We start from the raw sequence: 12,152 nt of genomic DNA on the forward strand, positions 1-12,152 counted from the left end.
GTGTGCTGTTTTTTTCTTTCTCCCTTGAGTTGTGTTACTTCTTAAGAAAGTAGAGGCAAAAGGAAAACAGTACTGACAGTTGAATGGAGTTTGCACTTGCTTTTATCACTTGCTCATTTATTTTTAAGTACTTATAATTTATTTGGTTTGATTTTTTTCCTTCCAGTTTCATTGAGATATAATTGGCCAAGAGCACTGTATAAGTTTAAGATGTACAGCATAATGATTTGACTTACACACATCATGGAATGATTACCACAGTAAGTTTAGTGAGCATCTGTTGTCTCTCATAGATCCCACATTGAAAAAGTTTTTTCCCTTGTGATGAGAACTTTCAGTATTTACTCTCTTAACTTTCATATATAACACACAGCAGTGTTCATTCTATTCATCATGTTGTACATTACATCTCTAGTACTTATACCTGGAAGTTTGTACCTTTTGACTCCCTCCATCCAGATCTCACCCCCACCCTCTCCTCTGGTAACCACAAATCTGATCTCTTTTTCTGTAAGTTCATTGCTTTTGAAGTATAATTGACCTACAACATTATGTTAGTTCCTATTACACCACATAGTCATTTGCTCTTTCTATACATTTCAAAATAATTACCATGAGAGGTCTAGTTACCCTCTGGCACTAAAGATATTACAGAATTGTTGACTATATTTCCCATACTGTACGTTTCATCCCCATGACTCATTTGTTTTGTAACTGAAGGTTGGTACCTCTTAATCTATGTCCTCTATCTCTCTCCTCCTCCTCAGTCATTAAGCACTTAAATGTTACGTGGTTGCAGTATTTTTAATATGTGACATACTTACGTAGCTTAAAAGTTAAAATGATAGGAACCTCTCTGGTGGTCCGGTGGTTGAGACTCTGTGCAGCCAGTGCATGGGGCGTGGGTTCGATCCCTGGTCGGGGGCTGGAGTCACGTGTGCCACACAGACAAAAAAAGAAAAGGAAAATTAAAATGACAGAAGACCATACACAGTGAAAAGTCTTGCATTCACTTCCTTCCTCCAATCTCCCCACCTCAATATTTTTATTAGTTTTTTGTGCATGTGTGCTCAGTCACTCAGACTGGTCTGACTCTGTGACCCCATGACCCCATGGGCTGTAACCATCCTCTGTCCATGGAATTCTCCAGGCAAGAATACTACTGGAGTGGGTTGCCATTTCCTACTCAATTTAGTAAATATACTTTTTCTTTTAGAACACTTTTAAAGAAGAGTTGCAAAGATAGTACACAGAGTTCCAGCATACCCTTCACCCAACTTTCCCTCCTGTTAATATTGTACATAACCCTGGTAACTAGTCAAAAATAAGAAATGAACATTAGTAGGACACCACTAACTAAACTACAGACTACTGGGATGACACCAGTCTTCCCACTAAGCTCCTTTTTCTTTTCCAGGATCCAGTCCAGGCTATCACATTGCTTTTAGCACTTTATTTTTAACTGTACTTCAAAAGCATGTTGGTTTCTATAGTGTCCTTCAAAATGTAAAGAGCATTCTTCATGGAGAATTTTTCAGCTTTTTCATAGCACATCCCCACTTATTTACCCTTACACACTGGTAAACATTGGCTTATTCTATTTTCTACTCTGTTTTACATACAGATAGTTTGATGTGCTATGAGCAAAACATTAAACCAAGGATCGGGAGCTTATGATGATCACAAAGGCTGTCACCGACAGCTTGGGAACCTCAGATCTTATCAGTAATTTGAACTCTGCTCCTCCATTTTCTCGTGTGATTCACTGTAGCTCATCTTTCAGGCCCGTCCACTATTTCTTGTTGTTCAATTGCTCAGTCATGTCCAACTCTTTGCGACCCCACGGACTGCAGCATACCAGGCTTCCCTGTCCATCACCAACTCACAGAGCTTGCTCAAACTCATGTCCATCGAGTTGATGCCATCCAACCATCTCATCCTCTGTCGTCCCCTTCTCCTGCCCTCAGTCTCTCCCGGCATCAGGGTCTTTTCTGATGAGTCAGCTCTTCACATCAGGTGGCCAAAGTATTGGAGCGTCAGCATCAGTCCTTCTAATGAATATTCAGGACTGATTTCCTTTAGGATTGACTGGTTTGATCTCCTTGCAGTCCAAGGGACTCTCAAGAGTCTTCTCCAGCATTGTATTTGTACAAGTCCAGGGATTCTGAGAGTTTGCACAGATCAATGTTTTTTTTCCTAGCACACTGCTGCCACCTTGTGGACTTTTTTGGCCAAGCTCCAGGGCTTGCGGGATTCTGGTTGCCCGACCAGGGATTGAACTGGGAGCGAGGTTGGAGGGGGTGTTCGGCAGTGAAAGCACGGAGTCCTCATCACTGGTCTGCCAGGAAATTTCTTGTGGACTACTTTTTAACATGCTGTAATTTTTATTTTCTTAAAATGAAAATACATATGGGAAAAGGAAAAGAAACCTCCTTGTATTAGATATCCAATTGTAAATATGCAGCACATTTCTGGAGTAATGAGGTCACATTCAGGACATAAACTTAGACAGACCAGGGAGGCACAGTGGGCAGTCCCAGCTGCTGGCCACCAGAGGGGTGCAGCCAGCACCACGGAGGTCTGATAAGAGGGATCGGAACAGATTGGGCTTTGGGATTCAGGATCATGCACTAGGTTTCGGAGGGTTTCAGTAGGTCGGTTATGAGGCAGGAAATCAAAAGCACAACTTGACTGGGTCCTGGCAGAACCTAAATGCTTTTACAGACTAACAGTGGTGATCACGGGGAAGCGGTAAGGGCTAAGTTGTTAGAATCAAGACATGGGGATTTCCCTGGCAGTCCAGTGGCTGACTCCGTACTTGCAATACAGGGAGCACAGGGCGCAGGTTCAGCCCCTGGTTGGGGAACTAAGTTCCCACATGCCACAGTGCAGTGCCCCTCCCCCCCAAAAATAGAATCAGGGCATGAAGTCAGCACAGGCTGGTAGCTAGGTTGAGCCTAGCATCTCTCACATGGACTCCAAGGGGAGGAAAGTGGAGCACAGCAGGATGGGGAGGGCAGATGTGCTAGGACTGGGCATAGATATTGGGATCTGAGGAAGGAGATGAGTGTCAGTGGAGGTGTGACAGTCAGCATCACTGCTACTACGGCTCGGGATCCTGGGAGCACTGTCTGCTTTACTGACTACTCTTGAGCCTGAGCGGCATCCTTCTGTGCCAAATCCAGTTGTACCTCCCACCCTAGGACTCTGCCACCTGGATCAGAAAGAGTCCACACGTGACAGAGGCGGAGGAAGAAAGGGGAAGTGGGTAGACGAGGAAGACGAAGGAAGAAGTACAAGATGAGGGGAAGAAGGGAGCCAGAAAGTCCTTGATTACCAAACAGGGTGCATGTCAAGTCTTTAGCTGTGGAAGGTCTGCAGCCAATATATGAATAGCAGTGTTCTGGCTGGGTTTCCCCACCCCACCACCATTTCTGTCTCCCCACTAAGCTCTTAGAGGAGAGAGATCCGTGTTATAAGCTTTGAAGCCCCAAATGCTGGCACATCGCCCAGTCCAGAGTGCTGAATGAACTTTTGCTGAAATCAGTGAATCAGAGGCTCCTAGCCATGTTTCGATTTCCCTGGTCATGACCTCTACTCCTCTCTAGATGGTATCTGCAGTCTGTGAACACTTCACCAACAAGACCCACAACCTTGTTTTCATTCTTACTGCTGACACAGCCCTTAACCCACTTCTCTCCAAATTGTAGGGCGTCAATGTGAACCTGGTAACAATTAACCGGGTCTCTTCTCTCCATGAGGCATGCCTTGGAGGACACGTGGCCTGTGCTAAGGCCTTACTGGAGAACGGTGCCCACGTGAGTAGCATCCCTGCCTGCGGGTTTGGTGCCCTGGGACAACTCCTAATCCCTAAAGACCCATCACCTTCCAGAATGCGCTTTATCTGCAGTGGGGTGTGCAGGCCTGGCCCATCTGGACGCATGTTCTTGGATGGTCAGGAAAATACTGTTGGTATATTCCTTTCTTCTAGTAGTAGTAGTTTAGTTGCTAAGTTCTGTCCAACTCTTGCGACCCCACAGACTGTAGCCTGTCAGGCTCCTCTGTCCATGGGATTCTCCAGGCAAGAATACTGGAGTGGGTTGCCATTTCCTTCTCCAGGGGATTTTCCTGACCCAGGAATCGACACTGAGTCTCCTGCATTGCAGGCAGATTCCTTACCGACTGAGCTACGGCCTCTATGTCCCTGTGCAAATGTTCAGATGAGGTAATTCACAGAACTCATTCAAAACTGATACTAACTTGGGAAAAAAAAAAACAAGCCTGAATGAAAGTCATTTTAAAACTGATCTTGGAAAATTTATTTTAAAAACCTTTAAAAGAACAAAACCCACTTTTAATTCAGCATTGTACACCCACAACGATTTTTATTGAGCAAAATTAGCAGACTAAATGAGCTTGTAATAAAATAGTACCATGGAAAATCAGTACAAAGTGAACTTTATTTTAAAATTCTCTCCTTTTCAAGGAGTGACTAAGGGGCTGTATGTCGTACAGATGTCAGAATAGAATTATGAATTTAATGCTTGTGAAAATCTCAGTGACCTTTATTTAGTTACCAAATACTGATTTTTAAAAATTTTTATTGGAGGATATGAATTACAGTGTTGCATTAGCACCAGATATTGTTTGATGTTAATTTCATTTTTAAACTCAGCCCTTGTATTCTTTTCTTTGTGAACCGTGATGTTTTTAAGTGCTTAATGAAGATATGTCTTTGCATTTTATATGGAAGTTGGGTTTCCACTTGTAGAACTGAATATAACAGTCGTCCTTAGGCAAAGTGATTTTCCTGATGCCACAGTGGTTGTGTATGTTCATTAGGTTGTGCTTCTTTGAGGGCAAGGTTGGGTGGGGGCCATTTCCTGTCAAGCTAGGTGACTGGAGTCACAGGTGGAAAATTGAGGAGCCTCTTGGAGGTTCTGTGGGCAAAGAAAGGAGAACAATGTGGTCTCTTGTCTTTGGCAGTCTCATGAGGGAACAGTCAGTAAATATTATCTTATTTAACATTTACATCAGAATAAGAGAGGAATAAGAGAAGCTTGATTTATCAATAGAAAATTCCTCAGAATTGGCAGTTCCATGGGTACCTTGAACTAGGTGCATCTGAAACTATGCTTATCGTGATCTTCTCTCTAAGACTGGCTCCTCCTCTTGGATTTGCAGCCCCAAACCTGAAGTCATCTTCATCCTTCCATCTCCCCATCTGATTAATCACAACATCCCAGGAATCCCTAGAGTGTATGAATTTACCTACACTTGCCCCTGTCCTTGTCTGTCTCTGCCATCTTAGTATCTTATTTAACTCTCCAATTCAATTGGGGCTGTTCTGGCACTGTGGGGAAATATCTTGTTTCTGAAACAAAACAATTTAGGATCCCATTGATCACAAGCATATATCCTTAGTTGTTGAGGCAAAATAGTTTGGCATTCAACCCTCATTGTCCTATATTTCAACCTTATCAGACTCTCCCCACTGAATGCCTTGATTCCAGAATGTTCTTTCCAATCTGTTGCTAATACTCAAAGATGCCTTCCAGCTGTGCTTGTTCTCACAGGCCTCTCAAATCCCTGGAAGGCACTGAGGTTGGTTAAAGACACCATGGTGTTTTTTGTTTGTTTTTTTTTACTTAATTTATTTATTTTAATTGGAGGCTAATTACTTTACAGTATTGTAGTGGTTTTTGCCATACAATGACATGAATCAGCCATGGGTGTACATGTGTTCCCCATCTTGAACCCCCCTCCCACCTCCCTCTCCATCCCATCCCTAGGGGTCATCCCAGTGCACCGACTCTGAGCACCCTGTCTCATGCGTCAAACCTGGACTGGTGATCTGTTTCACATATGATAATATACATGTTTCAGTGCTATCCTCACATAGCATCCCACCCTCGACTTCTCCCACAGAGTCCAAAAGACTGTTCTTTACATCTGTGTAAAGACACCATGTTGGTGGCTATTTTCTTTGTGTATTTTGCCTGGTTACAATCTCTTCAGGAGTCATTTTGGCATATGCAATTTGTGTGGATTATAATAGACCAGAAAGGAAATCTGTGGCAAGAAAGAACTATGCAGGAATCACTGAGGAGATTTTTTTGTAAGCACAGATTTCTGGGACCTTACGCTAGATGATCTCTCTAGTACTTTTCATTCCTGATGTGTTTGTTCATGATTGGGAGGGGGAGTCAGCTCCATATGAATGGAAAGTGGAGATAATTGTTGTTGCAAATGTTTCTTGAATGCTTACTGGGCACCAGGCAATGTTCTAGGTGTTTCACATATAGGAACTCAGCTGATCCACCCAATAACCTCATGAGGTCATTTATTTTATGGTCCTCATTTTACAGATTAGGAAACCCAGGCACTGGAGGTTACTATCCCAAGCAAGATCTCTGAGCACAGAAAAGAGAGCTGGGATCTGAACACAAGCCATAGTTGTTCCAGAGACCGTGTTCTACGCCACAATATAGGACCACTCCTCAATAGCCAGGAGGCTCCTAAGAAGCTCTAGAGTACCTCTGAATACATTTAAAAAACTGTCCCCTTTTGCCCCACTTGTGATGCTATTTATAGGTGACAGTTGATAGACTACTGGTACCTAAAAAACACAATACTGTAAGGACATAGAGTTGTCTCACTCATTGACCAGCATGGCACGTTTCCCCATGCAGTTACATAGAAATGCACACTGGGAGATGAAAGAAAGAAAGAGCAAGCTGTCTGGTTCTCTCTTTGCCCATTGTTAGGTCAATGGGGTGACAGTTCATGGAGCCACGCCCCTCTTCAATGCTTGCTGCAGTGGCAGTGCTGCGTGTGTGAACGTGCTGCTGGAGTTTGGCGCCAAGGCCCAGCTTGAGGTGCACCTGGCCTCACCCATCCACGAGGCAGTGAAGAGAGGTAAGTGAGGCATCACATCACACACAGAACATTGAGGGACTCCCTTCAGTCTGCATGAATCAAGGGTAGAGTGTTCACCTTGCAAGGATCTCCCAGACCTTCTTCACCAGTAGACTAGGTGTGGCTTAGTTAATCCTACAGCAGTAGCTTCAATAGGAAATAACACCGGGGAATGGCATAGCTTTTCTTAGAACTGGGGATGGCTGGCTGCCTCAGACGTCCTGTTTCCTGGGCTCAGTCTCTCAGTTGGCCTTACTTGAGGCTCTTTGCTGGTGTTTCGGTGGGAACTGGTGGAGTTAAGCGCACAGGGGTAACTTCCATGAGTTGTGCTGTGTTTCTGTCTCTGTCCTCACTAGAAAAGAACAGCTCATGCACCAAAGCCCATAAAACATCATCCACGACCATAAAGTTCATTGTGAAAGTGTCTGAAAGCCCAGGCTAATCGTTTCTCTAATGGAAGATTAAAGGTGACTGTCCACGACAAGCAATATATTCTAGATGAGCTGATGGCTCTCAAGGGCATTAGTTCTTGAAAAAAAGTTCCAGCTTTAAAAAGCATGCCATTGGAAACCTTGAATGGACTCTAAATTTCTATATTCTCATAGAAATGATGGAAAGAGTAAAATTAAGGAATTAGAAAACGATGTGCAGAGACTTCTCTGGTGTTTTAGTGACTGAGACTCTGAGCTCCCAGTGCCGATGGCCTGAATTCGATCCCTGGTCAGGGAGCTAGATCCATGTGCCGCAACTAAAGATTCTGCATGCCACAACTAAGACCTGACTCAGCCAAATAGATAACTATGTGCATAGACTAAACATGAACAAGAAGAGCCATTGAAAGGCCAACACCATTTGTCAGAGGTAATACCCAAAGAACAACATTTCTGTTAACCATCAGTGGAGATGTTCTCTTATATTGAGATCAGAAATACAGTGGAGGGAGTTCATTAGTGGCATAGGCATAGTGCTTAGGTGGCATCAGCTCTTTCACTGCTGGGGCCCGGGTTCAGTCAGGGAACTGAGATCCTGCAAGCTGTGTAGTACAGCCAAAGTTTTTTAAAAATTTTAATTAAAAAGAAATACAATGGAGAAGTTAGAACATTGTAGAACAGTGATTTTTGCTGGTATAATGAGGATTGAAGTATTTCAAAAGGCAGTAGTGAAAGATTTGTCCTACGTTGTTAAACCTTTCACTTGGTAAAATTATTATTATTTTTTTTTGCAGAGGATTACTATCAATGATAGGGCTTCCCAGGTGGCACAGTGGTAAAGAATCCTCTTGCAGTGCCGGAGACTGAGTTTGATCCCTGGGTCGGGAAAAACCCCTGGAGAAGGAAGTGGCAACCCACTCCAGTATTCTTGCCTGGAAAATCCCATGGACAGAGGAGCCTGGTGGGCTACAGTTTGTGGGATTGCAAACAGTCCGACATGACCGAGCGTGCGCACGCGTGTGCGCACATACACACACACACACACAATAAATGATACAAAAATCCCCAAATCTCAATGCAAAATCTCTATGGCATTGATGTCCTATACATATTTGATAAACATTTCTTAATTAATAATTGATGCTGATTATTTCTCAAACTTAAAGTAAGTCCTTTAAGTTGTAGGCAAATAGTCTACTTTGGAAATGAAATAAAAGTGTTTAAAATGTTTTAAATTTTGATTTGAAGTAAAATTTAATCTATTATTTTCATTTCCATCCAAAAGTTTTAAAATGGATAAATATTGGGAATGGTTTGAATTAAGTAGTTCTGCAGTGTTTAGATGGCTATATATGGAGTGCTTGGTATCTATGTGTGTGACATATATGTATACATGCATATATATATGCTTATCATAAACAATGAGTTCATGTGTCCCCTCACATTTTTTTCTGTGTCATAAAAACATGTTAGGGACCAGTGTCCACAGAACAGAAGAACAAATAGCAAATTTATTATTCTAGATAGTGTATTAGTGCCAATCATTTGACTTTTATATAATTATTTTTAAAAATCTTCCTGAGTATACTTAAATTTAACTCAAGCTAGATTGAGTTTCTTCTGTAAAAAAAAAAGGGACAGGAATTATTTTAAAATGTTTATTAGATGCATTGTATTTACCAGGCAGTTTTAGGTCCTGATTAGATATTATTTCTGAATTCTTACAGCTTTAAACCTCTATGAACAAGTGGAGGGGGGTGGTCAGTCTGAGTCAGTACTTTGACAGATTAATGCTATAATCCAGGTATAAAATTACTTAGTTGAACAAATAGTTTTGTATTTGCAGAATCTTTATTTATAGGTTTTAATGCATAATTATGCTTAATTCAGAATTTGTGATAAATCAAGTAGGCTTGATGAAGCTTACTTTTATGTCATCTGTAAAGAAAAGGTTGGTTAAGTTAATCAACAATAAGACTTTTTTTCAGGAAACATTTAAACCTTCAAAAAAGAACAAATTCTTTGTAAAACTCCCATCAATACCTCAGAAGCAATTGCTCCCAAACAGATCATTCATATGCTTCAAATTAATCATGTCTATCTATTAATGGGGCCAACTCTCAAAGGATATTGCTTGCTTATATAGTTCTTGTTAGCCACTAACCTTAGCCACTAAAGTTCATTTGAATAGATTTTATACTTGAAGCTTTTTATTAATTCTCACAGGAGTCTTCCAGGTTAACCAAAATAAGGAGGTGCATGGCATGGCCATCCACCCAATCTTACATGCATGGGCAAAGAAGAGGAGGAGAGATTTGTGATGGAGAGGGATGGGTCAGGGCTGGGCCTTGGATCTGAGCACTGGCTTTTCAGAGTAATAATAGCATGAGTCATTTGTCCCCCTGGGTCTTGTAGCCTCTGCCTGTAAACCAGGGACTTATTATAGAGAGTGATTTCATCTGTATTCCTTGGAACCCTTGGTTTGGTTGGAGGTACCTCAAAGGCTGCGAGGAAGAATTTCAGTGGGGGATGCATGGGCATGCTCTTTTTTTTAATGGTTTTATTTTGGAAATTTCTAAGATTTCCCCCACTTCCAAATTTTTTTCTGCTACCAAAAAAAATCCGGGTTGTTTCTAAAGCCCATTCCGGATAACCAATCTTACAATTCTGTGAATAGTTAATACTTTCCTTACTTGAGTGAGGTTTTCTCGTGTTCTACCAGGTAATAGAGAGTGCATGGAGATTCTACTGGCAAATAACGTTAACATTGACCAAGAAGTGCCTCACCTCGGAACTCCCTTGTATGTGGCTTGCACCTACCAGAGGCTTGACTGTGTGAAGAAGCTTCTAGAATTAGGTAACTTCCAGTAGTCTTTTCATGAGAAGAACCGAATAATCTTGCTTTTCCATGGCTTCAGAGACAAAGTTCTTGTCAGGCTGGACAAAATTCTGACAGCATTTGATGTTTCAATGCTTAAAATGGAACTTCAGAGATGAGTGTCTGTAGTTCTCAGTTGTGCTTCCTTTGATGTTGGGTCCATTTACCTGGTGTGGTTCTCCTTGGTGGCCTCAAGGGAGAGCAAGAGTCTCTTTCCCATAAATCCCAGGGGAAAACAACCAGTTGTATTTAACTGGCTCTTTTTGAGTCACATGCCCATCTTGAACCAATCATGGTGGCCAAGGGAATACCCTGACCAGATTGGCTTAGGCCGAGATTTCAGTCTGCACTGCGGTGGTTGAGCTTCGCTGGAAACAGAGGAGCTGGGAATCACAGAAGATGGTTCCCCAGAGGGATATCCAGATGTGGTTACCAGGAGGATCAGTTCAGTTCAGTTCAGTTCAGTCACTCAGTTGTGTCTGACTCTTTGCAACCCCATGAACTGCAGCATGCCAGGCTTCCCTGTCCATCACCAACCCCCAGAGCTTGCTCAAACTCACATCCGTAGAGTTGCTGATACCATCCAACCATCTCATCCTCTGTTGTCCCCTTCTCTTCCTGCCTTCCATCTTTCCCAGCATCAGGGTCTTTTCCAACGAGTCAGTTCTTCGCATCAGGTGGCCAAAGTGTTGGAGCTTCAACTTCAGCATCAGTCCTTCCAATGAGTATTCAGGACTGATTTCCTTTAGGATGGGCTGATTGGATCTCCTTGCAGTCCAAGGGACTCTGAAGAGTCTTCTCCAACACCACAGTTCAAAAGCATCAATTCTCCAGCACTCAGCCTTCTTTATAGTCCAACTCTCACATCTGTACATGACTACTGGAGAAACCATAGCTTTGACTAGACAGACCTTTGTTGACAAATAATGTCTCTGCTTTTTAACATGCCGTCTAGTTTTGTCATAGCTTTTCTTCCAAGGAGCAAGCGTCTTTTAATTTAGCAGACACTTCCCATAGAATACTTTAGATCATTCCTGCTGAATTATTTAGTCATTTTTAAATTCTCAAAGACATACAGAAACTGAGAGTCCAAGGAAAAGTAAAAGGTCTTGAAACTATTATTTGGTTAAAGATTCCCTAAACTTAGCCACTTCCATAAAGGTACAGATTATAGTAAGAACCTTTAAATAGGAATTTTTTTCTCCGAGATTTTTGTCTTTTTTTTAATTCCCTATCATTTACCACTCCCTATATTAATTCATAAAACTTTTTTTGATTCCAGTAAATCCTAGTATAAATACTAAATAAACTTAACTTTGTCCTTTGCCAAAAAACAAAATAGCTACTAAAAGGAGCTGCAAATATTTAATTTTGAATGTCACACAGTTCCTATAGGAAAGCAAGTAAAGCATTTAAAATGACTAAAAATATCTTTTTTTTAAATTGACATCTTCATCTTTATTAGTTAATGACAAATGGTTTTTCACATAGTTGTGCCAAGCTGAACTAGCTAATCTTATGTAAAGTGTTGCCAATAGTTTACTACTAAAAATACATCTTTTATTTTTCAACTTCTCAAACTATAACACACAGCAAGGCGTGCATATATGAAAATATGTAACTTAAAGTAATAAACAACTGCCATTGCAACCCAACCCATGAAAACATATAAAACATTTCAAAGACAAGTTCCCCTTGTGACAATGAAAGGTTGTTGCTGGACCACAAAAAGACAGCCGGGATTCTTGGCCTCTGGAGGAGGAGAATTCAATCTGGGAACAGAGATGAGGCTTGATCGCTCAGAGCTTTTGCGTGATAAAGTTTCATTAAAGTATAAAGGAGATAGAGAAAGCTTCTGACATACGCATCAGAAGGGGGCAGAAAGAGTACCCTCTTGCTAGTGTTAGCAATGGAATTATATATTT

General features: G+C 41.6%; 1 protein-coding gene across 8 annotated transcripts in view; it reads left to right on the plus strand.

Annotated features, from left to right (window-relative positions):
• The window catches only part of ASB11 (ankyrin repeat and SOCS box containing 11), a 43,520-nt gene that overhangs the window by 15,295 nt on the left and 16,073 nt on the right, over positions 1-12,152 (plus strand). For 5 of the 8 annotated variants that reach the window (XM_081565289.1, XM_081565287.1, XM_081565286.1 and 2 more), the window contains 3 exons: positions 3,711-3,818; positions 6,768-6,918; positions 10,072-10,206. In XM_081565289.1, the coding sequence (XP_081421415.1) occupies positions 3,711-3,818; positions 6,768-6,918; positions 10,072-10,206 (394 nt within the window). The remainder of the gene's footprint in view (positions 1-3,710; positions 3,819-6,767; positions 6,919-10,071; positions 10,207-12,152) is intronic. The other 3 variants (XM_081565290.1, XM_081565292.1, XM_081565293.1) reach the window with 2 other exon arrangements.

The sequence above is a fragment of the Giraffa tippelskirchi genome, chromosome X (assembly GCF_054371585.1).
Source record: "Giraffa tippelskirchi isolate mGirTip1 chromosome X, T2T-mGirTip1v1.2.pri, whole genome shotgun sequence".
In the NCBI taxonomy this organism is placed as follows: Eukaryota; Metazoa; Chordata; class Mammalia; order Artiodactyla; family Giraffidae; genus Giraffa; species Giraffa tippelskirchi.